The following is a 25323-nucleotide window of genomic DNA, read 5'->3' on the forward strand; positions in this document are numbered from 1 at the left end:
TGATTTAATTACAGTGTGCACTCCAAATGAGAATTTCAGAGCCTACACAATAGCAATGCCTGTTTTAGACACAATCACTGCCTGAACAGTTTGACAACTCCAGTAATGAGTCAGAAAGGCCTTAGGCTGATTACTGAAGCAGGCCAAACTAACAGGCAAAAGAAAAACTCATGACATTTTCCTATACATACTTAGTACTTCTTTATCCCCCTGAATACAAAATTGGAAATTAAAATTTGTAATAAACATCAGACCACACGTAAACTGGATATGAAATACTGCTTTGGAGAATACTTGAGAAGCAGGAGCTCTGTAAAATAAAGAGGTTTCTGTGCAAACAAGAAGCATCTTTCCTCTGAGCCTGTTTTCGGAACCATTCAAAGAACCAAAGGGACTCAAGTCTTGCAGCTGAAGAGCAACTCCAGCGTTGAATGGAATTACAGAGAATCCATGTGGCAAAGTAATTCCAGTCATTTTCTGGAAGGTTTGAGTGAGGATGTTGTATTAATGTGTTTCATTGATTTTTAAAACTAGACTTTTGGAATCAATAAACAAGATTAAGATAGAAAATGTCAAGACAGGAAATGTGGAGAATGACACAGACATCCCACAAGACATGACAGCATTATTTTAAGACGCTGCATTTAAAGGTTTCCTTTTTACTATTCATTTCCTGGCTGATGGCTAATTTGATAGAGTGTATTTACTCCCTCCCCTGCCTTACATTACTCAATACAAACAACTGGTCTATACAGCAGAAATCACTGTACTGTAACTTCAGGAGCATACTGACAAATTTAAGTCATTCCATACACAGTGCTTATAAAGACACTTCTACTAAACATAAGCAACTCACACAGAGGCACTCATTACCTCTTCACTACTTTCTATTCAGTAATAATTAAGAGTAGCCACACCTGGAACTATCATGGAACAACTAGAGTCTGTAAATCGTAGCTTGCACAAATTGCAATAATTTCCTTTTGTACACAGGCTTAGGGGGTGCAACTGCCTTCCTTCCTCTTTTCCTCAGTAATGACAGGAAGACGACAGGAATTTGTTCTGTTTTCCACCTATCCCACTACTCGTAGTCATTGGAGGACTAAAGACTTGCTCCACAGAACACCCACTGCTTTTGGTCCAATGTCTGTTCATTTCTATCCACTGGTCTTATAACTGGAGCAAACAGTAAGTTTTGATCACAGTGGCTCAGAATTGAAACAAAATGGAAAGACAAACAAAATACACAAAGCCACTCAGTCAAGTGAAAGCTAAGTTTTTAATAGATGAGAGTTTATTTCAGCCTAAGAAGTTGCGTTACATCTAACTGCAGACACGGAGCAAACTAATACTAGGTTTCAGAGTTCAGGGTGAAATATGGGTCCATGACCTAAGATGAGATTGAATGGGCATTGTAACACTTTAGCAGAAATCCCTTTGGATTTCAGCTTTTTTATTTGGTCTCATCGATTTTTATTACCTTCTAATTTGTGAAAGACTTGACAAGTAGAAGTAATTTTATCAGAGGCCAATAAAACCCATTTATGATATCATAATGCACCTTTACCTGTGCTAATATAAAAACATTTAGCCTGGCAACAGAAGACATGCATCTACGTCTTTGTAACAATACTGCTAAAACATCTCTATCTGAATATTCAAAAGGACAAAAAATTGTTAAATGTCAACAGCTTGCCAAAACTGAGGTGAAAAATAAATATTTTGGTTTCTCTCATAGTTTGTAATAGTCTTCTAATACGCAGTCTAAAGTTCATTGTTCTCCCTGCCAGAAAACAGACAATACTATATAAACTAGTATGAAGAATCCTGTAGAAGTTATGTCTTGTCAAAAAGCAACAACCACAGATACATTTCTTACATCCTTTTCACCACAGCAAAGCAAGAACATTAAACCCTGACCTGGCTTATTTTTATACCAACATTACAACTGAGGATTTTCTTATCTTTCCTATATCCTCTTTTTTAAAAAAGAAAATATTCAAGCAAAATGCTATGCAATCTTAAGACTGTATCTAAACAATACAAGAAGTAACAAGAGTCACTCTGAGTAGAGTCAATATAGCCACATGGCAGAACCTGTGTAGTTTAAATCCAGCTTTTGTCCTAGGAACGCTTCTAGCAAGAAAAAACCCAAGAGTAGAAGGTAGCATATGAATGCTATTCAACCAAGCTATATAAGCACTCTAATGCAAATTTATTAGCTTAAAAAACCTCCTTCACTGTTTGGCAAACATGCCTTCCTTTCAATATGAAAGTACAAAATATTTATAAAAAAAGGCAAGACAGATAAACTACTTATGCTGGTATTATATAACTGCTTATAGATATATTTAGATTTTTGGTGGAAAGACTTGCATTATTTCTCAAACCTACTGTTTCACAGAAGCTTCATATACACCACTATCTCCAGCTACAGACTCATCGGACACGGCAGCAGATACACAAGCTGTTTTCTCCTCAAGCAGGTGACTAGCTGTTCTTCTCGCTAAGTCAACACCTACGAAAAGAAAGAAAGAAAATCAGTCTAAGAGATTAATAGTCAGAAAGAAAGAAGCGCATAGCTTAGAACGTTGTCAAGTTGAAAGAGGTGACCCTTAACTGAGTATCACAGAGTAGTTTTGTTCCACATCATTAAACATTCTGAGACTGTACTGCTGTTATCATATATTCTGGCTAGGGATATAGCCAAACTGATGAACTTGAAAATGTACAATTATTATTCCTTCCCAGAGATACAGGCTCCTATCATCACCCGTATCTGTTGAGCTAGTTATTATCCTTCATTATTAACCCTCATTATCCTGATCTTTAAACCTGTATTTGCCACGTTCACATTCTGCACTGTAGTAACACTTCGGCTACATGCAAAGTGCTTGCCTACTGTTTATTAAATATTCAGAAGTCAGACAGACACCCTCTCCTCAGTGACATAACTGCTAGAAATTAAAAATCCCCTCTGGCTAACTACATCAAAAACTTTTTATGCTACAGTCTCTTTACTATCAACTACTACTTAGCTGTAATCTTCAACTCGCATTCATATGCTAGTGTTATGCAGTGAAGAAGCAGCATTGACAAAAAGCCACGTTCTGCAGCATAGTAAGTTGAGGGCCTATGCAGTACTTTTATCTGCCAAGGGGTGAGGATATTGTTATGCATTATCATCCCCACCTGAATCATGACTTTACATCTTGTTAAGATGTTTAAAATTTAAGGCTTCAGATTAGATGATTGATTGCTGCATTTGTGCGTTTATTTATGGCAGTAGGAATGCTTTTTCCTTGATGATGAAGTGCTCTTTCCCTTCCCCCCGCCGCCACGTGAGGGGTGAAGGTGATGACATGATTTATTGATTACCCTTAGGAATTACCACAGCAGCCTGAATTGACTTTGACAATGACAGAGACTGACTGTGGAAGAGCTACATGATATTCCAACTTGGTTTCTGACAGCAGAGACATGTGCAGAGGAGCAAATATCTGCATGGTTCACCTGTACAGAAAAGTCAGAGACAGACAGAGAAGCAGGTAAGCACTGCATCTAAAGAGCCAATGCAGATTATTACATCAAAATACTAGCTATACTGTCTTCAGGTATGTTTGTCTACCTCCAAGTTAAGATTCAACAGTATTCAGATTTGTAGTTTTGTAAAACTTAAGTGTGAGCTGAAATTTTCCATGCAGGTTTTATGCCTCCAGCTGAGTTTGTTGAAAACCTTCCCGTTCAGCATTGCAGCAGTTCCAAGAATGAAACTGGAGTAGAAACACTGAACCAACCCCAGGTCTGTGTCTCCCTGCTAATTTACTGAAGCCTGACCGTGAGGCCCATTTTACTATGGAAATTAGAGGTACTGAAGCATAATTAATTAATAGCTGGCTTTTCAAAATTTGAGTGCTTGTTTTGGCAGTCTTAATACAGACTTGAAGATAATTTTTATCACATATATGACACTACATGAGGAAGTATCAGTATGAAGAATCACAGCACAAATTTGTATTTAAAAATCATAACTACTTATAGACTTACAAGACACCCTGACACTATCCAGAATAACAGGTAGTCAAAAAAGCTCAAAAATTTTAGACAACCACATGATGCCTTTGAAAATAATGATCTAAAGAAGTAAATTTTAAAAAAATAATTCTGATTCCTCATAGCCCTATGTATTCCCAAATCCCAAACCATCTTAAAGTCAGTTCTCAGACTAGATAAGTTGCAGCCAGATTGCAAAGACAGACAGACCGAAAGTTGTTATTTTGGAAAGGATATGCTGCTGAAATATGGGCAGGAAAATTAATTACTTTTTCCATCTTTTATAATACAGCTCTAAAGCAAAATAACTACTCTGTTTCACTATACTCAAAAGAAAAAGGACCAAATGACCCCCCCTCCCCATAAATGCCCTTCCATGTTTCTCCACTTTGCATTTCACAGGTTCAGACCATTTGGACATCAGTCAATTTCTTTTTTAATTTCTGCACAGTTGGACAGAGGGGGGACTCCCAGCTTGTACTATGTATACCATACATTTCTCTTCTGGTGCCACACTGTTCTGCTCAATATTGAAATTACTACAGTACTGCAGTAAGCTAAGGTAATTAACCGACAGAAATTACAACAATCCATTGAGAGAGATATAGAAAGAGAGATGGAAAAACCCCCAAATTTCTCATTAAAATATATGTCTGTATCAATCTGTCCAGGTACTTTTACTAAAAACTGGCAAACTCCAGGCACAAGAGTTCAAGCTTAGCAACAAATCTGGACAATGCACTCTCTAGAGCTAGGCTGTATTTATTCTAAGACACCCAAACTCCTTAGTTAGCTGCTTCACTATCAACTTAGGCCCAGAAACATGGAGCTGGGAATACTAGGTGCCGACCAGGTTTCAAACAGGGCTGCCAGTGCTCAGCACTACTGGAAATCTGGCTCCCTCAGTTCTTCCTTGGGAAAACTGAGCCACTGTGTAACGAATGTTTGCAACATACTTAAAGACAATGACACAGAATGCCACTAGAAAAGTCAATAAATGTGCAGAGAAAGGACAACGTACTGTCAACCCTAACAAAAGGCAGCAAAGTCAACTCTAAGACTGAGGACAAGCCATCAATTCTTGACAGCTGGGATTTTTGAAGTTCTCACTCTGCCAAAGGTTTTGACAATGTAAAACGACTAAGTATGTTGCAGGGCTTTTACTGCAGACTAGAAGTGGAATTCATTACACCTAATTCAGTCATCTCAAAGTTAAAGTTAACTAGTTACTAAGGTTACCTTGATAACTCACAGGGTCATTCATCCCATCTTCCTTAAAGGGAAGTATGTTTTAGGATGAGATGACTCATCCTTTTGGAAATTACCCACAGACTGCAGGGGGAGCCTAAACTAGCTTAGGAGCTCTGTTCTAACTCAGACAGGTAAAAGCTAAAAGCTATGAAATCCACGTTAAAAATGGGGAGACTCTCACTATAACTTACATGGCATGTGGTCACTTGTATTTCTCAACTCACATAAAAAAAGTGAACACAGATCTTTCAGCAACAGCAGGTTGGAATAACTAGATATACATACACACATAAAAATTCTAACTCTTTTAAGTCCAGAAATCTCTTTTATTGAGGATGTCAGTTTGTAACTTACTCTTCAGTGAGAAACAAGGTATCTGATTTCAAGTTACCAAAAACCAGCAGAGGGTATTTTTGCTCTGTCCCCATACGTCCTGACAACACCTAGGAATACCACGCATGCTCTGTGTCTTCAAGATCCTGCTTCAGGTTTTTCTGTTACTTTTTCATGACAGAGTCTGCAACACATGAACTTTCCTTCTGAGACAGCTATTGAAAAATGCAGAAGGAATCAGGGTGATTGTAGGTCTCTGCAGCCTAAACTAGAAGTTATGTAACGTCCATCAGAATTACTGCCTGCCTGCCATGGCAAATGTAGGCTGATCAAGATACTCTTCAGTTACATGAGGTACCTCCCCATTCAAGAGCCAGCTGTTAGTTCAAAATTTTCATGTTACATATACATTTGACAATAGATTTTTTTATTACCTGAACTTCCTTCATGTAGAGAAGGCAGAGGCTGCCTAACGCCTTCATTAAGATCTTTATCATCTGTAGGAATCCGAGATCCTGCTCTAGCTTCAGAGTCCAATAATATTTGGTTCTCACAGAGACTAATGCCTGCAAAATCACCCAAAAGGTCACAGTCTTCAAAATCCGTAGTGAGGTGATGCAGAGGGGAATTTTGAGCTGACATTGAAAATGCAGCTTCTAAAACCAAAGGGGAGCCTGGGGGGGACAAGGAAGACAGGGAGGATCTGGAAGACAGTGATGTCACAGATTTGGGAGGTTCAGTCAATTTGGGATGGTCTGCAGCTGAATGAGAGTCACTGTAACCCAGTCTCCCATGGGAACTGACCACTTCATTTTCATGAATAGTCGTGATAGGCCCCGAAGGAATGTAACCACTTTTTTCTTGCAATATGAAGTCAAGTTTATACTGATAGTCCAAATCTGTTATTTGATCGCCTTGGTTATAGTAGAGATCCGTGGAGCTGAGTGAGTTTAATGACCCTCTGCTTGATGTGTTCAGAGATCCCCGGCTGGATGCCAGAGATCCCAAACTGCTCCCTGAAGACACAGATAACGTACTAGCTGAGAGGCTGCAAAGAAAGCACAAACAGGTACAATGATGTTACTAAACTAAACAAGCACAAAACAGTACAAGGAGAGATAAGACTGACTGGAGCTGCACTATAACGATTTACAACTGAATGCTGCTTGGAGCATTACGTTTTTTTAAGCACCCACACTTGGCTTACATCAGCGTGCCCAACCTGCACACTATCAGGGCAATTTATCCAGCTTACTGCCTGTTGCCAAAGCCCCTCTTCTTCTGGAGAAGGCTGCAGATTTGACAAACGGGTCCAGCAGTAACGGCAGCCTTCTCAGCTGCTATATTCCCTCAAAGATCTGCTCCACTCTGATGTGGGGGCTCATGGGGTCAATGTGACAGGAAAGGGATCCCCGGGAGGGAGGTTATGGCAGCAGAGGAGTGCTGCCACGTCTAGAGCAATTCATGCAGCCTGCCCTCTGCCCAAGCACCTGGGAAAGATGGCAGCTAGAAGGAGACAAGTTATAGCAGAACAGCTTCACATCTGTCAGACAACACACACTCTACATGCCCGGTAAATGCAACTACATAAGCATGGCCAAGGCCGTAACATGCAATCTTCTCTTGTTAATAATAGAAGATAAAGAGCCCTGCCAGGCCAGAGAAAGCAAGTGTTACTGCCTTGGCTCAGGAGGACTCTGCTGGGAAAAAATGTCATGAAAAATAATTTAAGGCAGCCCCTTCTAAACACTTAAAAGATTCTTACTGGACAATAACAGAGCTATCGACTTTAAAAAATTTTGCCACTGAGCTAGAAAACTGCTTTTAACAGGACAAAGAGATTCCCAAAAGTCCAAACAAACATGAGCACAAAATACTTAAAAAAAAACAAAACCAAAAAACATTTAAAAGACTCTTTCCCTAACTAATCACCAATCACGATGCAATTTATGGGATCTGGCTGAGATGTTTGAAATAGCTAAGCCAGCCTAGGTCCCAGGAATAGGATGGTATGGCTTATTGTGAGAGGACCTTTATAGAATGCTTAAAAACATTTTTCCTCTTAAAGCCCCATTTTGATTTCTAAGAGAACAGGTAACTGTTAATGCATTGTCTGATTGGTGTATCTCACTGGGATATGCAAGAAAATTCAGGATTTTCTAAATAAATATAATGGACACATGGCTTGGTAGCCCAGGGTAACAGTCCAAAATTGAGAGAAACTCTTCCCTAGGACCAGTTACATGTATCATTAAATATTGGAATTCCCATCAGAGCAATGAGTTTGAGTTCACAGTTGCTGTAACTGATTACTTTTTTGTTATCACTATGAATTTCATAAACCCAGAGTCAGATTTTGAATCAATGACTGTCAGGAAAAAAAATATCCTGCTGAGGATACATTTCCATCTACAGAAAGCGTATGTCAATGTTGCAGAATAAAACCAGAATCAACTATTCACATAAGTATTTTCATGCATACACTCATTAAGCCTCTCCAGTTATTACACAGAACAAAGGCTACAGTTCTAATAACTCTTTTTAGACAGAACTCTGAGAAAGCATTTGGTCTCCTCAATGACAGGATTTTGAAGATATGACCAATTAGAGAATTCCTGATTTATTTATTTATGTACACTGAAGCAAAATAATGTCTGCCTGCTTAGTTATGGAAGCTGTGCAAAAAATCCATTCAATCCAGTCTTGAGTGCTTACTGAAATTATAAAGGTACACCAGGTTTGCATCGTGGCAAAATGCTTGAAGCTATTACACTTGCATTTTCTTCCTTAAATATTGAACAAATTTTGTTCAGCTTCCAGCTAACAGAAAAACCTAAGAATGAAGTTGAGACATCCAGGTCCATTAGATTGTTGCTGAAAACAGGTTTTACATTATGCAGTACAGTCTCACCTCCTAAGTTGTAAATGCAAATAAGTAGTTAACTTCGTAGTTTCTTCAAGTTTCTGTACCAACTCTTTTCTTCTCTCTTCCAATTTCAATCTGGAAAGAGAGGTACATATAAGTACAGGAAAGCATTACAAAATAATCTGGAGGCTAAAATACTTTACAGATAAGACAGAAACAAAGTGAACATCCCTCATATTTTCATCTGGTTGCCAACTACTAAAATCCAAGAGACTGTGTTAGCTCTCAGTCCTATCATAAAACTAACCACTTCAGCAGAGTGACTTCACCTGCAGGATACTAAGCACTGTAACAAACCCGCTGAGTGTACAAGCAAGCAGTGTTGGTACATTCACACTGTACCAAGGGGAACGTGCACCCGATAAAAGAGCAACACATGAGCACTGAGAAAATAGCTGCAACTTCAGGAAAATAAGATCTGCACTAATACAGTTTTCAAAAGCCATGCTGTAGACTGGCTCCTCACTTAATACAGTTTCAGAAAAAAAACCCAAAGAACATTAATACCAGTATTAGTTCTAATAATGCAGGAACTTGGGGTAGCACTGCAGGAAGTTTAAAATTAAAGCACTCCCTTTGATCTCAGAGTCTTCACATAGAGACAGAGCACAGAAAATCAAAGCAGCATTCAAGCGCGATCTTCTGAGACAATGGACCATATTTAGGAGTCCTTGGTAAAGATTTCTACAACCTCAACAGCTTTGTCATCACCTCAGAGCCACACAGCATTGTAATGCTCATTATCAAGGTTCACCTTTATGAAAAAGCAGGATTTATTGCCTCCTGCAACATTATCCAGTGGAGGTCTAAAACCACGAATGGTGGAACTCTCCCATTCCTTTTGGCTGGCTGCTAGCAGAAAGGATTCACTAACCTTTAGAGTGATTTTTTCCTCTTAGAATTCCCTTTTATCACTCCCATTTACAACACCAAATAAATTGCTTTCCCTCAGTGGACTCAGCTAAAACCCTCCTGTAGTTGTGGATTAGTATATTCTCCTCTAGCCCTTGCTTAGTCAACTGATACATGTCACAAGTTCTCAAGCAACTAATCTGAGAGACAAGAAATTACCTCCCTCCCTTTAAAAAAAGAGAGAGAGAGGAAAAAAAGGAAAAAAAAAAGGTTGATGTTCATTCTCAGAAACTGTTCCTTTGGCCTTTCTGGCATCTCAAGGATGTATAAATTAAAATTCAAAGCAGAGAACACTTCAGAGAACAAAACCCAAAAATCAACCATTGCTTTCTTATGCAAACTGAATGAAATACTCCAGAGTTCCCAGAATTCACTCTCTTTGAGTGTCAGATACCAGTAAAAAGACATTAAGTCCTCAATTCAGCAAAGCATGAAAAGCACTTGCTTACACCCATGCTTATTCAGCGAGCAAATCTGGGTTATGCAAAGGTGAATAAGTTACCCCGAGGTCAGCCAGGGTGTGAACTTCCACTCCACTGCCTACACTGCGTGTGCTCTTACACCGCAATAATATGTTCATCTACCAATACCTGCTAAGACTGTTAAAAGCATACACAGTATTTCATTCTTTGCTCAGGAAGACATACGCATGGGTTTCCAAACCAAGAATTATGCTCATCTATGGTATCAGACACTCTTTTCTACCATTCTACTATTTATCAATGCCTTCTATCTTTTAAAGCTTAATCTATCCTGCTTTTTCCAAGCAAGAGTGCTCTTCACTAGCTCTTTTGTGGCTTTTCAATAGTGAACTATCATATTTTATCTTCAAGGAAAAGGCACAAAAATTGCTGTATGTGTTCAACTACTAATGGCAAAAGGCAAGAAGGAAAATTAAAAGCCTAAGAACTTCTTTGACTGGAGTCCTCAAAACTGACACCTATAGCTGATCCACTGAATTTGTACTATTAAACTAAAAGGTTTGTTTGTTTTCTTCAAAGCACAAGCAAAAGTTTGTTTTCCTTTATTATCTGAAGGAGGTTGACAAAATGTAATTTATCCCATATAATCCAGCTCCTGAAAAAAAATTATTTCCTGGATGTAATTTGATCTACTAGTAATTAAATAAGTAGTATTAATACCTGTAGGGAAATTTCATAAAGATGTTAGTCACAAGTCACAAACACAAGCTAGATGATGAAATCACTCCTGGAAGTTCCAAGACATACAGGAAATAATTTTACTATCTCACAACAAATTGAGATTCAAGGAAATTCTTTTCATTCTACATCAGGCCAAATTAAAAAAAACAACCAAACAAACAACAAAACAACCCCCAAAACTTTCAAACAACGAACCTTCCTTCTTTATAGCATTAGCATAAGCAGGAACTTTAATATCCCCAAGACTATGTAAACACCTAAACAACCATCACATTATCTATTCTGACATGGGCCTTTCTCAATCTCTCCTCTTTGCACCCCTCCTATCTAAATTAGCCTATTACTCGTTGCAGGAGCGACTTGAGTGTTTGTGAGACATCTTTCTCTAGTTTTGATCTTAAATTGTAACATTGCTGAGAGGGGCATAGAATCTTAAAAAAAAAAAACATTAGTAAGTTAAAGTGCACATACGTCACCTTTCGATGTAAACTTATGTGGACATGTTTGTTTATGACAGGCACAAAAGCAAGGGCCAGTTTTGCAGGCAACAGCACAATCAAGTAGTTAACTCATGCATCTGTTTAAATGCCTGTGATTACTTAGAAGATTTTGCCCAGGACTAAAGCAGTAATGGAATCTCCCTGACATGAACACAGAGGCAAGAAAGTAGCAAATAGTTCTCAACAGTTCCACAATCCAGTTACTTCTATATAGTGGCTGGAGGGCTTCTTAGAGCAGTCAGATTATGCCCTGTCTCTGCTTTTCTGAAGCTGATATGTTATGATTTATACCCTCCTTCTGTAAATTGATTCCAAGTACATCTACTAGTGGCAATTTCAGTATCCTATTCCAAAATAACCCAGGGCTACGCTATAATGTTTTTGTTTTAAGACAGAGCAAGTCTTCTGTTTCTTCCCCCTTTAGAAAAAACTAAAAACAAAAACAAAAAAACCCAAAAACCACAAAAGCAAACCAAAACAAAAAACCCTCATCACATCAAGCTCTGACACAATCCATAGCTTCTTACATTGTTGCTTCATTACATTGTTGCTTCATTATCAGTATCTATGAAAACACTGGAAACCTAAAGGCATTCATGAAACTTCATGAAAGAAAATAGTAATGCAACAACAGTGCAGCACTTTGAGGATGGTGTGGCTCCTCCACTGATAATGGAGAAAAGAATCTTCCTCATCTCCAAGAAACAAAATGCTGATGGTTGATCTGATACAATTAAATGTATCATTTTCTCAAATTAACATTTCAGGAAAAGTTTCACCATCAGAATCCTTCTACAAAATGAGGATTTTCTTTACGTTTATAGCAGACACACCAGAAATAATCTCAGAATAGCCTGGTGTGAAAGAATTGATGTGCTCTGAAGTCATCAAGGGAGACAGTTTTAATATATATCATCAACAGTTGCAGATAGAAATTCAATGGAGATTCACTGGAATAGCAAAAAAGCAAACCAGAAGCCACCTCAACCAGCAGTGTATGACATGAAATCTTACAATAACCTCAGAAAAAGATTCCTCATTTTCAGGAATAAAAATCAAAAGCAGAAAAATTGGAAGAAAATAGAGGGAAAAAATTTAAGCTCTAACAACTAGTTGTGTCACTACACATAGAAAAAATCTGCCATTTTATTTCTTCTTGACATAGGAGACAATTTTACTTGCCCTGGGTACTCCAAGTTTGGCATCTGACATGTAAGGAAAACGGTCAGGTGCAGAATTTTCTTTGGCACTAAACAAGCAAATCCAAAACAAGACTAAAACCAGCTACCTATTTACAGCATGAGTCAGGATTTAGCTATTACAACAGCATGTTATCAAAATCTTAGATTCAAATTATTTATTTGTGAATGCGATTTTATTATTGACCCCTTATTCTCTATTTATTAATGGAAGTCAGAAAGCAACGGATCCGTGGTACTTTAGAGACTACTAACACAGACAGGTAACACTTCTGCAAAAATATAGTTCCTGTAGGACATAACCCTTCTTCTAAAACACGTTTGGATTATCGATATAATGCAGTTTAAACTATTCTAAGTGTACAAATACGTTTAAAAATCATGCCGAATGCACATATACGTCCTTTGTAAACAAAAAATTTCCTCACTACTCGGCTACAATTTAAGATCCAGCTTCTAAAGCCACTAACAGAAATTTCACCATTCAGTGAAACTGGAGCAACAGCAGGTGTTTCCTAGCAGAGGGAAGCAGGAAAGGCTTACAGTGCTGATTGTATTACTTCAATAAGGCATACTACACTGATACACACAATGACATTTTGTGTTTATTGCATTTTATGTGTGCTAGAGGTGGCCATAAATTTATTTCCACTTACAGTTGATGAAAAGTCCATTTGTGACAGTCACCTTTGATTTTCTCTAACTCTGAATCTGGCTAGAACAATTTATTGCAGGAGTTGCTTTGGTTACCAGTTAGGTAGCAGCAAGTTAGGAAAGTTTTGCAGCAATTATACTTCTCCTCTGAACTTTTTTTTTTCCCTTTTGGTTGCATTTTTGTATGTAATAAAACTCACAATGAAAGGCTTCAGATGTTGCAACAATCAAGATAATCTTTGTAACCTGAGTTCAAACAGTTTACAGCCATTATCAGAAACGAGTGAATGATGTATTGCCCTCCTGCTGGTATGTTGACATTCCTCAGTTATTTAACATCTGTCACAGGCATTTTCATGCTGGTAACAAACACAGAGCAACTGATATTGCAGAGCACATACAGGGTGTTCGCATTCTCTCACAGTACAGAAGACTTCTTTGTGTTTCTGCCCAGTGGGCTAATAACAAATTTAATTAAGATCTACATAGAACAGTTACTGAAGGAAAACAGCCCATCAAGGCATAGTTCAGGGTCTGTAATGAGTACAAAGGTTAGACTGCAGAAAGAAGCATTTCATATTAGCAAAAGACAACCCCTTACCTTTCAGCAAGTGCTTGACTGGGTGTGCTTTTTACAGACAGCAGCTCTTCTTCAAGCCTCTTCCTTTCTGCTTCTAGCTGCTCTAGCTCATCTTGAGTACGTTTGCGTGGTGTAATAAACTGGAGTTCCTTTAAAAGCTCTTCTTTTTCATTGATTAACATCAGTTTTTCCTTTTCCACATCCAGTGCCCCAGGCCAGGCTTCACTATCTAGCTTAGAGAGTTCAATCTTCAAGTTAGCCATGCTAAAATAAAACACAGCAGACTTGTCTCAGCCCAGCACAGCACACAAATCCCAGGAAAGACAGAAGTGATACAGTACTTTGAAAGGTATCAGGATATAACAATATTTTCTACTCAAAGCCATACTTTTAATTGGTTTTGCTTCGCAAGAATGCAGACTATGCCAGAAAAGCAAGCCACCTATCCAGGCCAACAGCAATATGCATATGCATTAAAAATTAGTTGCTCCTGTTCCAATGCCGAGTTGAAGAAGAAGTCACAACGTTAATAAAAGCTTTATTGAAAGCGATCTGTTTGGTAACATAGTAGTGGCACTATGCTTTACTCATTGAGGAGTATGATGGATTTCTAAGCTGTTGGAGGCTGACTGCTCCTCAGAAACAGCAATGACCATGGTGAAAGAAGGTGCACCATAGCAAGGTGCTCACTGCAGCAACATGCATGTATGCAAATCTTAAAAGGCAAAAGCATTGCTCTTCTATGTGATTAAAATAAAAGGTAATAGGACAGTGGCTACCTAAAGAGAAGGGAGATTATTAACTCAGAAGTTTGAGTTTGTGCAGCTACTGTTCCCATTGCAGTTGTCAAATCACAGAGTTAAGACACCCAAGACTTTGTTATCCATACATATTTTGCAGATACACACATATAATGGAAGCAGAAACTTCCCTACATTATTGTTGTACTATAGCTCAGTCCCAATCAAGACAGGTTATTTCCAGTGTTCAGTCTCCATACTCATACTGTCTATGAGCTCAGTGGCATAGCTTAAGAAGTACAGGTCTTGCAATAAAGATTCACTGTCCACTGGGAAAGCCTAAAAATTCCTGTTATAGGTGCCACATATCTAAGAAGATGATAACTTTCAGTCACTTCCAGCCTTAGCCACACCTGAACCAGCTGCATAGCTAAAGATATGGAAGCTTTGAACTATGTAACAGCTCCTAGCATCCTGTACCTATTTCTTGTAGGCTGAGAAAAAGGCAGAGACAGAAGTCAAAATAGAAAGACATTCCCATACAACCTAGGGCAAGAGGAACTGATCTTTTATTGTTACTTAAACTGTTACTTTTATTTATTTGTAACTGCCATAGTAAAATACACCTAAGTCAGCTCAACAACTGATACAAGTCTGTGCAACTTCAATGTTACCAGGCACTACCTAAGGTAATGACCCATGCCATACTTCATAAATACACACAGATAATTTGGTATGTATAATCTTTCTGTAGTCCTATTAGATTTCTGGGAAAACGTTTTCTTGTTTCCAGTTTGTTTTCTGTGGTTAACAAAACTAATATCATGCTTATTTTGCATCTCCAGTACTAATTTTACAGTACATTAAGGCATTTATTTATGGTCAAAGCTAAGAATTGTTAATGTTGAATTTAATTATCCCATTGCTTATACTAGAAGCTTAAGGGGAACCACCCCCTTTTCTTTTTCCACGGGTAACATTTCCTTGTTATCGGCACTTCAATGAAAAAACAACAGCTTCAAAAATGAAAACAACCCATACTCCCACCAAACCCCTGCAAGAACAAGTTTGACTCAGGGTATTTTCACAGAAAAACAATGTAAAATAAACAGAAATACTATCAGCAGTGCTACCATAACCACATGGTGGGATGAAATGAAATGAAGCATTTCAACACATTTTGCACCTTTTACTTATATCATTTATATTCAACAGTCCTTTAGAGGAGCAGTATTCAGAGGGAAAACAACTGAATAGTTTCAGATCACTAATGAAATGTTAAGACTTTCACCTCCAGGTCACTGGTTCTAGCTAACCTTGTTCTGAAAGTAGCTGCTACTGACAGCTGTTTGATGGCTTATGGGATGGGATGGTGGTCTCCAAACAGTTCTTTTGCTCTCTCTGCTATAGACAACTCTCTGCTACCGTAACTGACACTGTTGAGCTGCCTCATCAGACAGGCAAAGGACTAGATGGATATGAAAACTGAACTGGTCTCACTCTTTTGAGGAAGTCCTTGCTCAACAGGTCAACAAGGAATATTAGTCAGATCTTTACCACATCAGGATAGGATTATCAGCATGCTATACCAGATCCTTTTGAATAACAATTGCAACTGAATTTAGCATAGTTAGCATCAACATTCCACCTCTTCAAGACATTCTGCTGGCTAAGCAACATAAAACATGCAAAATACAAAATTATCTGACAATTTTCAAGTACAGAAGTTCACTTACAAGACCCTTTATTTCTCATAGTTATTTTAACACAAAACAACTAAGAATTTGCACATTTAAAAAGATGGTCAATACTTATTAAATTATAGTGATGACTAAAATGGCCATAATAGTTAGGGGGGGTGTAATTAGTGACTGAACTTTATGTGCAAACTGGTATATATCTTCATTATTCCAAGATATGTACACTTTATTAAGTTCACCTTGTAGTCACTGATAAAACTGGTATGTGCAAACACTTTAAAGACTAATGGTGTCTTCAAGGAATATGACTGTGTTATTTAAAGCTGAAAAGAATATTCATTACTGGACAGTTTTCAGACAAAACTGGATAAAGATACCATTTAAAAGGAGATAATTTAACCTTGAAACACACTAATGTTATATAGAACAAATACTTAAGTTATGCAAAGGTAAGTACATGAGCTACTGAAATTTCAACCCACATTCTTGGCTGACTAATTTGTGAGGAAGTAAGATCTTGTGCTGCAGTACTCCATACTCTGAATACTGTACTGTTTTTCTTCTTCTTCTTTTTTTTTTTTTTTTTTTTTTTTTAGGTAGAAGTAGTAAACTGACTTACTGCCAGGAATTTTTTTGTTCCTACAAAGGAGAGATAAAACACAATGCTGGGACTTCTTGGTATCAAGACATAGTCAAAACAGAGGATGGATCCGGTTTTGGATCAACCACGCCTGAGAAAAAATGCCATCTATCTGCATGTAAAACACCACCTGACAATTAATATTATGTACATGATGATTCTGAGCCAGAATCATGCATGTTCAATCCTGAACAAACACAACAGCCTTAGCACTCTTTGATGAATGCATTGATTATACAGTAAAGTTTTATGATCTGTAATGAGGATATAAAGGATTACTGTTGTTACCAGCAAGGATGGTAGCTACTACTCTGTATGAGGAGGGTATATATTTGAAATTAGGCAAAAAAAATGTTGGTTGTGCAGCCTCCTGCCTTTAAAACGTAAAAACTAACTATGCCTTTACTTGGTACTAATTAGCTGCAAATTTCTTTTCCTAGTTTTCTAACTGACCATGCCACAGTATTCCAACTGAAATAATATTTAAATCTCAGATTAAATGGCATTTTAGCACAGTTTTAATCTGGGGAAAAGTGTTTTTGTTTTTTTATTTTATTGCCTTGTTTAGTTCTTTATAGTAAAAAAGGAACTTTGCGTGTGGGATAACTTTTAGATTTCTATTCCCCTTAAATTACAAATCACCTCCATAACAAAAACTATAAGGTTTCTGAATAGCTGACACCTAATTTTGTGCAAAGTATTAGAAACTAATAGAACACAATTAATACATTATTAATAGCAAGATATCCCCCCCCCCTTTTTTTTTAAAGTAGTATATCTTCCCCCAGTATTATGCAGCACTTCTGGTGCACCAGAAGACATGTCATTCTAACCCTGAACATTCTGCTTTCTGATGCCCATTTTTCAATGCTGTGGCAATTCATCAACATGGCACTGCTTTCATGAGCAACCACTGCAGAACTTTATTTGAAAGGCATTCCACATTCATGAGTGGAGCAGTTTCCGATTTCTTTTCTCCTCAGGTTAAACTCATTAAAAAACCCCAACCCCGTAGTGATAACAAGTATTTAAATTATCCAAAGTCCCAGGGAAAGAAGAAATAATTAAGCCTACTAAATCTGCACTGGAAGTCTGAAGCAACTCGAAAACTGAAGAGCCTTCAGTGGCATAGTAAACTGAAATGATGATCCCAAAGAAGGATATAATGGACATAAATAACCTGGTGACTCCTTTCAGTGGAAAGGCAGCTCACTCTCTGTTCCCCTAATCCTGGAACTGCCATTAATTTGTCACTCTCTGCATTTTCTTTCTTAACACATTCAACTTAGCATTAAATGTAAAACCTACTGTTCAAAAGCACCGACTGCTCCTGAAAGTCTGCTTGCATTCTGAAGGAAAAAGAAACCCTTTGCAGGGATGCCCACAGTGCCTCCAGAGAGCCGTCCACTAGATGTCACTGTGAGCACAACGTTAGTGCTGCAGAGACAGACACCTTCCCAACTCAAGACTTAACTTTGTTTGTAACTTAACAAAGCAACTAACCCTATTACCTTCTTTTTGCCTCTTCATATTGAAGACTTAGTCTGACCTTCTCTGCTAAATTTGATCTACTTCTTGCTCCAACCTGTTGAGGAAAAAAAGAAAAAAAAATTAGCCTTATTACTGTGTAAAGCTGTTAAATGAATCAACAAAACCTATGCACAGGCTAGAAAAATTATGACTTAAGTAAAACCACACCCACCTGCAGCCACACACTCGCTGTTAAATGCCTAGTCAGGAATGTACTCAGATGTACAAAACAGTGCTGCTTTCTTCTGATCCAGTTCATCTATTTTTAACTACCGTACTACCAATTGTCCATATTCCATCAGAGTAGAGCAAGAGTATTTTCAAAGAAGTCTTGCAGTGATTGCACTCGAAATTTTAAATCTCCTACTTTGAACTCCGCTGAACTCAGAATTTAGAAATAAGTCAGTGCATTTTGAAGTAAGAATTCAATAAATTTGCTACAAAACATAAGACAAGCTTAGCTCTTTTTTTTGGAAGACCTTGTACAGTCTCTTCCCTATAAACTTAGCTCACAGAACTTCAAAGAAGGTACCAAAATTATGCACAGATTTCTGTGTATGTAAAATATACCGTCAGTGAAACAGAGAAGGTTTTAATGAATCACTGAACAAGTAGTTCCATTAACAGCTTTTCAGCTGTGTGAAATGAAATCGCACATTTCAATTCTGAGATCTTGTTTCTGAAAAGTAAAAACATCTTCATATTGAATTAAGTCTGTAAGGTGAAACATATCCTATAGACAGATCCAAAACCCACTATCTACTTATGCCAATCTTCATTGTACTGGAACTATTTGATTAAATCACATTATATGTTTGGCATGAAGCATTTATGAGAAAGTTCATCTGAATCTTGATTTAAAATTTAAAGAGGGGAAAAAAAAAATCAGATAACTGATTCTAACTAATTCTCTCAAACGTGTATATATAGACCTATCAGCAACAGTAAATAACTACTTGATTCCAATTCCATTAACCGCAGCATTCTGATTCAATTTCTCTTTATATCTGACAAAATGGAAAAAAGCTCACCTCACCAGAAATGTCAGTCTGAGACCCTGTATCCAGAGTTTGTCTAGAAAAACACAGCTGAGAGTTTACAGAGCTGGAACTCAAGTCTGGTTCAGATGTCCCAATGGTCTGGTCAAGATTGAATTTCTCTCTCAGCTTTGCAAGACTCTGTCCAGGAAACAGAGAAGGAGGTGGTGTTAAAGTTCCTTTGCACTTTACCGTTTTTATACCAGTTTATCTCCAAAAGATATTTACATAAAAGACTCCAATAGGAAAATTCTGGGTTTACTTCATATTAAGCAAACTATCCTTTCAATCAAACAGTTGTTAGGTGACACCAAGGGTGACCAACACCTGTGACAATGTAAAAACTACTCATGGTTTTCTGTGTCTCATTTTTGTTTTTGTTTTGGTTTTTTTTTTTTAACTTGTCAACCAATTAAATAGGTTAGCATTGTACCTTAAATACAAGTTCAGAAATCTCTATTCTCTGACTGACATAGAGTGGCTTTTCGAACTACGAACGTCACAGGCTTCAGTTTCTGCATCCAAAAATTGATTTTAATACTAGTTTGGCTGAAAGAATTTTGAGAATCCCTTAAAAAAGTATAAAATGCAAAGTATTTATCATCTAGAAAGTGAGTCATGTTAAAACAAATCCACACAAAACTTATGTCAACTGTTCAAAATACCTTCATTAAATCTTGTTTTTCTCTTTCCCCTGAACTTATCGCCTTTCTGATGGACTTTAGTTCACTCAGGACGGCTTTGGCCTCACACAGTTCATACCCGCTCTGGCCCCCAGACATTTTTTTGTCAATTCTGTGGAAAAAGAGAATATTAATACTAGATACAGAAAATAATACTAACGTCTCTGCTGTTCTGCTTCAGACAGAAGCATAGTTAGAGAACAGAAGAGATACCTTTTCCTGTAACAGACATTCAAAGAGGAAAAAGGACACTGAAGTCTCCATTAAAATACTTACTACTTAATCCTCGGCAACAACGTCAAGCTATCTAACACATACACAGCGCCCAGTGAATGGCTTTTTCTGACATCAGGAAATTTCATGGAAAAATACTTCTGTTGGCTTTAAAACCACCTTAGCTAAACTACTGGGGCCTTACCAAAGGCAGACTCCACAAGCAATTCTAGTTGATCCAGCCTTAAAGACATAAGGGGCACAGAGCACTGAAGAGTCCTACACATGCTACCAGGAGTATAGCATTATTGCTGACAACACTGTCAGAATTCCCATCCCCACTGTAACTCTCTGCAGCACAGAAGCAGCTTTTGGGTAGACCTTTCCTACTATTAACAGTTTGTGACCCTTACAGAAGCAAAATTTGTTATTAGTAGCATTCCTCTACCTAGACCCACATCATGACACGGGCAGACAGGCAAGCTGCTTGGTACTCATCAGCCTTGCAGAGAAGAAACGTAACCAGCACCATTCTTGTCTCAGCTTCCCTCTCGTTCACCCTAATCCTAGGCATTAACCACCTGGAACAGCTGTTCTGCTCAGCCAGTCACCAGGCTCTCTCTATTCACAAAATCTCTGGATAATTATTACCATATGTCATACATTGGACAATTTACTAAATTCCTGGACTGTCAATGATTTTTAAAAATGCAACTTGAAAATAACAAAACAAAAAGCCCCTAAACATAGAGATAAAAAGATATTTCATTTTAGTATTTCCATATTTACTTCAAGAAGTACACTTTGTAAACACATTTCTCTGATCTCTAGTTTAACTGAATATTTCATAGCATCATAGAAATGACTGCAGCTGTGCTTCACAAAATTAAAACCAACAGCCATCTTCACAAAAGTCAAGCATTTAGTAGAGAATACATTCTTTTATAATGCAATTGGTTTTCTGTTTTTATCATCATCCATCATCTTTGCTGGAAGACATTAACCTTGTGAGTGAGGAATGAACAAACATTTTAATGATCAGAAGTGATCTCGAGCATCCCCTGCAAGAACAGCAGCTTGCACAAAACACCTGTAACTATTCTATTTTTCTTCCAGTTTTGTGCACAAAGATATCACGGTTCTAAATGGTCTCTAAAGCTGTGAGCATGTCTGTTTTCCTTTCTCCACATTTCAGTTTTTGTGCAAACTAGACCTGCGTTTGTGTAAGAAAATTACCTATGTGACTCAGCACTCAGATTCCTATTCAAGGATGTACTTGTTTCAGCTTGAAAGTTCCTCAAACTCTTTCACAGGTAGGCACTTACTTACTGTCTGACAACACTCAATTTTTGGTAACTTAGCAGGTTGCTAATGTCAAATAGATACAGGATATGCCAACAACTGGGATCATGAATGAACAGTTGGGTAATACACCACATGCTGCCTAGTAATATGATGTGCCACATTCAAATTGCAACTGCTTTATTCTGTATATAATTAAGATGGACATGAAGGATCTCTGACATACAAGATATTCCATCTTCCTGTTTTAAATTAATAGGATTAGTACTGTTTGAAATTGGCTGACTGAATTTTAAAAACAAACGTCCATTGTGTTTCTGTGGAATGCTGTTGACAGTTTCTGAAACATGCTTTGGATTCCTATCAAAATGGCTTGTGAGCAAGCTGCTTTAAAACAATACTTCATTGTTGAATTAATATAATAAAACTAGCATGATTGGCTAACCTTTAATCCTAGGACAGCAGCATGAGTTTTTATTACCTTAAGCTTTAGAATCAATACAACTTTCTAAATTTTGCTTCACATGAAGTCTGATTTATGGTTAAATAAATTCCATCAACTATCCTTTTCTCCCTTCACTCCTCACTATTCTTTATATATTTAAATAACAAACAAATCTTACAGTTCTCTTTTAGTCAAAATGAAGGAGGATAGAGACTTGACTGGCGTCCTCCTAAGGTGTGAGGGTTTTCAGTTCCCAACTGACTTCAAACTCTTTATACCAGAAAAATATTTTTGTCCATTTTGACATGTCTGTAATTATGATCGGCCACTTCCTGGACCAGGATTTTTTTCTCCCACTTAAAAAATTCCTACTGTATAGAACTGTTCTATTAAAATACACGGGCAATAGCCTACAAGAGGTTTTGGTTAGAACTGGGAACTGAACTCCAATCTCTCAGCTCCAAACACAGATGCTCTGTCATCCTTTGCAAATCACTTCTCTGCATTTTAGTACTCTACCTGGAAGATGGAAATGCACTTCCCTTCTCCCACCTTTTGTCCCATCTTCCCTATTCTGCAAGCTCTCCAGGATAGAGATTATTACTTATCTGACAGTACACTGCCATACACAGGAGGTCCTGAGAAAGAGAGTAAATGAATCCAGACAATATTACATTAATGCTGCAACATTGCTTCTGCTACTGGAACTAGTGTACTAAGAGCACACAGCTCAGCGTTTTACTGTGTAAATGTATCCTTAATGTATGAGTACATACCACAATAGGGAAAACAACTAGCATTAATAAATTTCTGTTCACATTAGTCAAGAAAACATGCTTGTTACTAAGGTTTCCTCTGCAGCAAGTTCTCTGTGGTGACAGTTCCAGTAATGTTTAATATTTTAGGGCCCAACTTTGTAAGTCAAAGCAGCAGGGAGTTCTCAGACTGAAAAAAAATTCATTCCCTGATAATCCAACTGGTTAAATACCCAGAATGCTCACCCAGTTCAGCATCAGCCCTTTGGACATCAGGCATCCCAGCAGCTGGAACAAAGAAAGTCAGGTCTCTAATCCTCAAATTGTGACTCATTTCAAACCCCGCACAGTTGTGCGCCATTTATACCTCCAAGAACAGCACCCTCCTCTCTCTCTCTCTCTTTTGAGCTCAGAGGTGGGAAAGGAAGACAGACCGACCTAATTACTTTTTCAAAATTTTTTGAAATTTTTTAAATGGGACGTGCAAAGCAGCTAAATCCTTCCTTGCAACCCTTAACCACTGCCCTTCTTTCTGCCTCTTTGCAACAAAAGCTACCTCATGGGGAAAAAAATAGGAGGGGGAACAGATTTCTCACGTTAACACTTGCACAATAGGTTTGCCATTTCTACAGGTTTCCTGCTTCCTAACTACAACAAAAAGAGTTATTAGATTGTCATTTTTCCCCCCAATAATTCTCTCACATAAGATGGATTCAATTCCATGCCAATAAAAGAAATCAGGCAACTGGATTAAGTCAGTTTCAACTGTTTTCTTTTACTCACTGTTGCAGTGTCTCAAAGCCCTGTTCCTTGTACAGCAGCTCTTGCTTCATCTGAGAGAGTTCCCTCTTCAGCTTCTTAACCTTGTGTGTTAAATCAAAGCAAGAGTTAGAAAATTCCTCTTGTTAAACAGCATAACACATGGCTTTGAACAATTAATGTATTCTCTACATCAGATGAACAAAAAAAAAAAAAAAAAAAAAAAAAGAGTAAATTGCTCTACTGACACATATTAAAAACAAAAGGATCTGTTCTCTTCCTTATGTCTATGGGCAACATGCTTTAGTATTAAAGGGACACAAGCAGATTAAATCACATTTCTTATTTGTATCGATACCACACTGTGTTATTAAACCTGAGAGAACTTTAACAAGTAATTTACTTCTCACTTGTTAAGCATGCATTCCAACTGTCCTACAGGGAAATGCCTGTTTATTTTTAGGCTTATTATATTTTCACTTTTTCATTCCAGGAAGCTCTCAAGTCATTTGCAGTGTAAAAGACAAAGCGTGGACTCCCTTTTTTTTTTTTTTTCTTCTATGAACCATCCTTTCTTATAAAGCTTTACAGACACTGGATCCCTAAATATATAATTCACATTCATTTAATTCAAAGACAACAATCACTAAACACATTTGGATCACAAATATATGCATCTATTTAATAGAAATGTCCTTGGCAAAACGTTCCCTACTTTCCCTAAGTTTGCATGCTCAATTGCTTTTTAACCTTAATATTGCTATTTCAGATGTTGGCAGATATGAATACACTAAAAAATATTTATGAATCAAGATTAAATTAAAAAAATCTTCCACTTGATTTTTTTATGTCATACTTCCCAAACATACTAAAACAAAGTTTCTGGACCACCTATAAAGGAGTGTACTTTAACGCAAATGAAAATTAATCCTCAGGATACACACAGAGACAGAAATGCCTCCTTGAAATGTGAAGTCCCAAATTTTGGTATTTATACAGCTATACCTGGCTTGTTTGCACTCTACATACTAGCCAGATATTGTTAGGCTTTTTAACTTTCCAATCAGTAAGGTGAAAAAAGGAAAAGCCTGCTGGAAGTCCCCTGCTCTCACGTACCACTGTGAAATTCTTGCTTGTTTTCATATAGGTCCTCAAATATTCAACTCTTTTGAAAAATGGATTATATTAAAATGAAGAATTTTGACCACTTTAATTGAGATTAATTTCAAAATATGTCTCAAAGACTTTTTATATCCAAATGCCCTTAGACTTCCTACTTGGTGCTATTCTTCAAATAAAAATAAATAAATAAATAAATAAATAAATAAAAGGCGAGATTCCCAACATGCCAGGTGACTAAAAGTACTGAGCATCAGCAACTGCTGTAGCTTTCCAAGAGACTTAAAATACTTTGTATGTCTAAAATAACCAGTGCTTTGCAGGGTCTTCGTATGGGTTTGTGAATGATACTTAGCATTCAAGTTTGTAGCTTCTGGCTAATGAATTTTCTGTGACAGAAATAAAATGCTTTCAATCTCCACTTTCTCCAAAGCAAAATCTGTTCTCTAGATGAGGCGTTAGGTTCAGGCTTTTGGAAACTATCATCACTGGTTGGTTTACTTGACAGAAAACTCTTTTTATTTTGACCGTACTGAATAGTTAGCATGATAAATAGACAATGTCTCTAAGTACACATTCAGCGCTCCTGAACTATTTCTTCCCTGACTAGCATGAAAACCCCAAGAATAATCTCTCAAGTGTTCTGATCAAGGTTATAGAAAATGAACAGATATCACTTCTATGTTCCAGGTAAAGTAACGTGTAAAATATGAAAGAAGTCCCAACTTTTCTGAGAAACACAGAATGGCTAAACTTTTTTTTTTTTTTAAATCAGAAATGTGATTTTATCGTAATAGCAGAAGGCACACTTGATTTCAACTTAGAGGAT

At 37.4% G+C, this 25323-nt stretch overlaps 1 protein-coding gene across 1 annotated transcript in view; it reads right to left on the reverse strand.

The window, feature by feature from the left end:
* WWC2 (WW and C2 domain containing 2) overlaps window positions 1-25323 on the reverse strand; it is a 108317-nt gene that overhangs the window by 23974 nt on the left and 59020 nt on the right. The window contains exons 5-12 of the mRNA XM_030041688.2: window positions 23400-23479; window positions 19884-20013; window positions 19213-19359; window positions 18163-18236; window positions 13593-13835; window positions 8549-8638; window positions 6072-6685; window positions 2395-2518 (exon numbers count right to left, since the gene is read on the reverse strand). Of these exons, the coding sequence (XP_029897548.1) occupies window positions 2395-2518; window positions 6072-6685; window positions 8549-8638; window positions 13593-13835; window positions 18163-18236; window positions 19213-19359; window positions 19884-20013; window positions 23400-23479 (1502 nt within the window). The remainder of the gene's footprint in view (window positions 1-2394; window positions 2519-6071; window positions 6686-8548; window positions 8639-13592; window positions 13836-18162; window positions 18237-19212; window positions 19360-19883; window positions 20014-23399; window positions 23480-25323) is intronic.

This window comes from Aquila chrysaetos, chromosome 1 (assembly GCF_900496995.4).
Source record: "Aquila chrysaetos chrysaetos chromosome 1, bAquChr1.4, whole genome shotgun sequence".
Taxonomy (NCBI): domain Eukaryota; kingdom Metazoa; phylum Chordata; class Aves; order Accipitriformes; family Accipitridae; genus Aquila; species Aquila chrysaetos.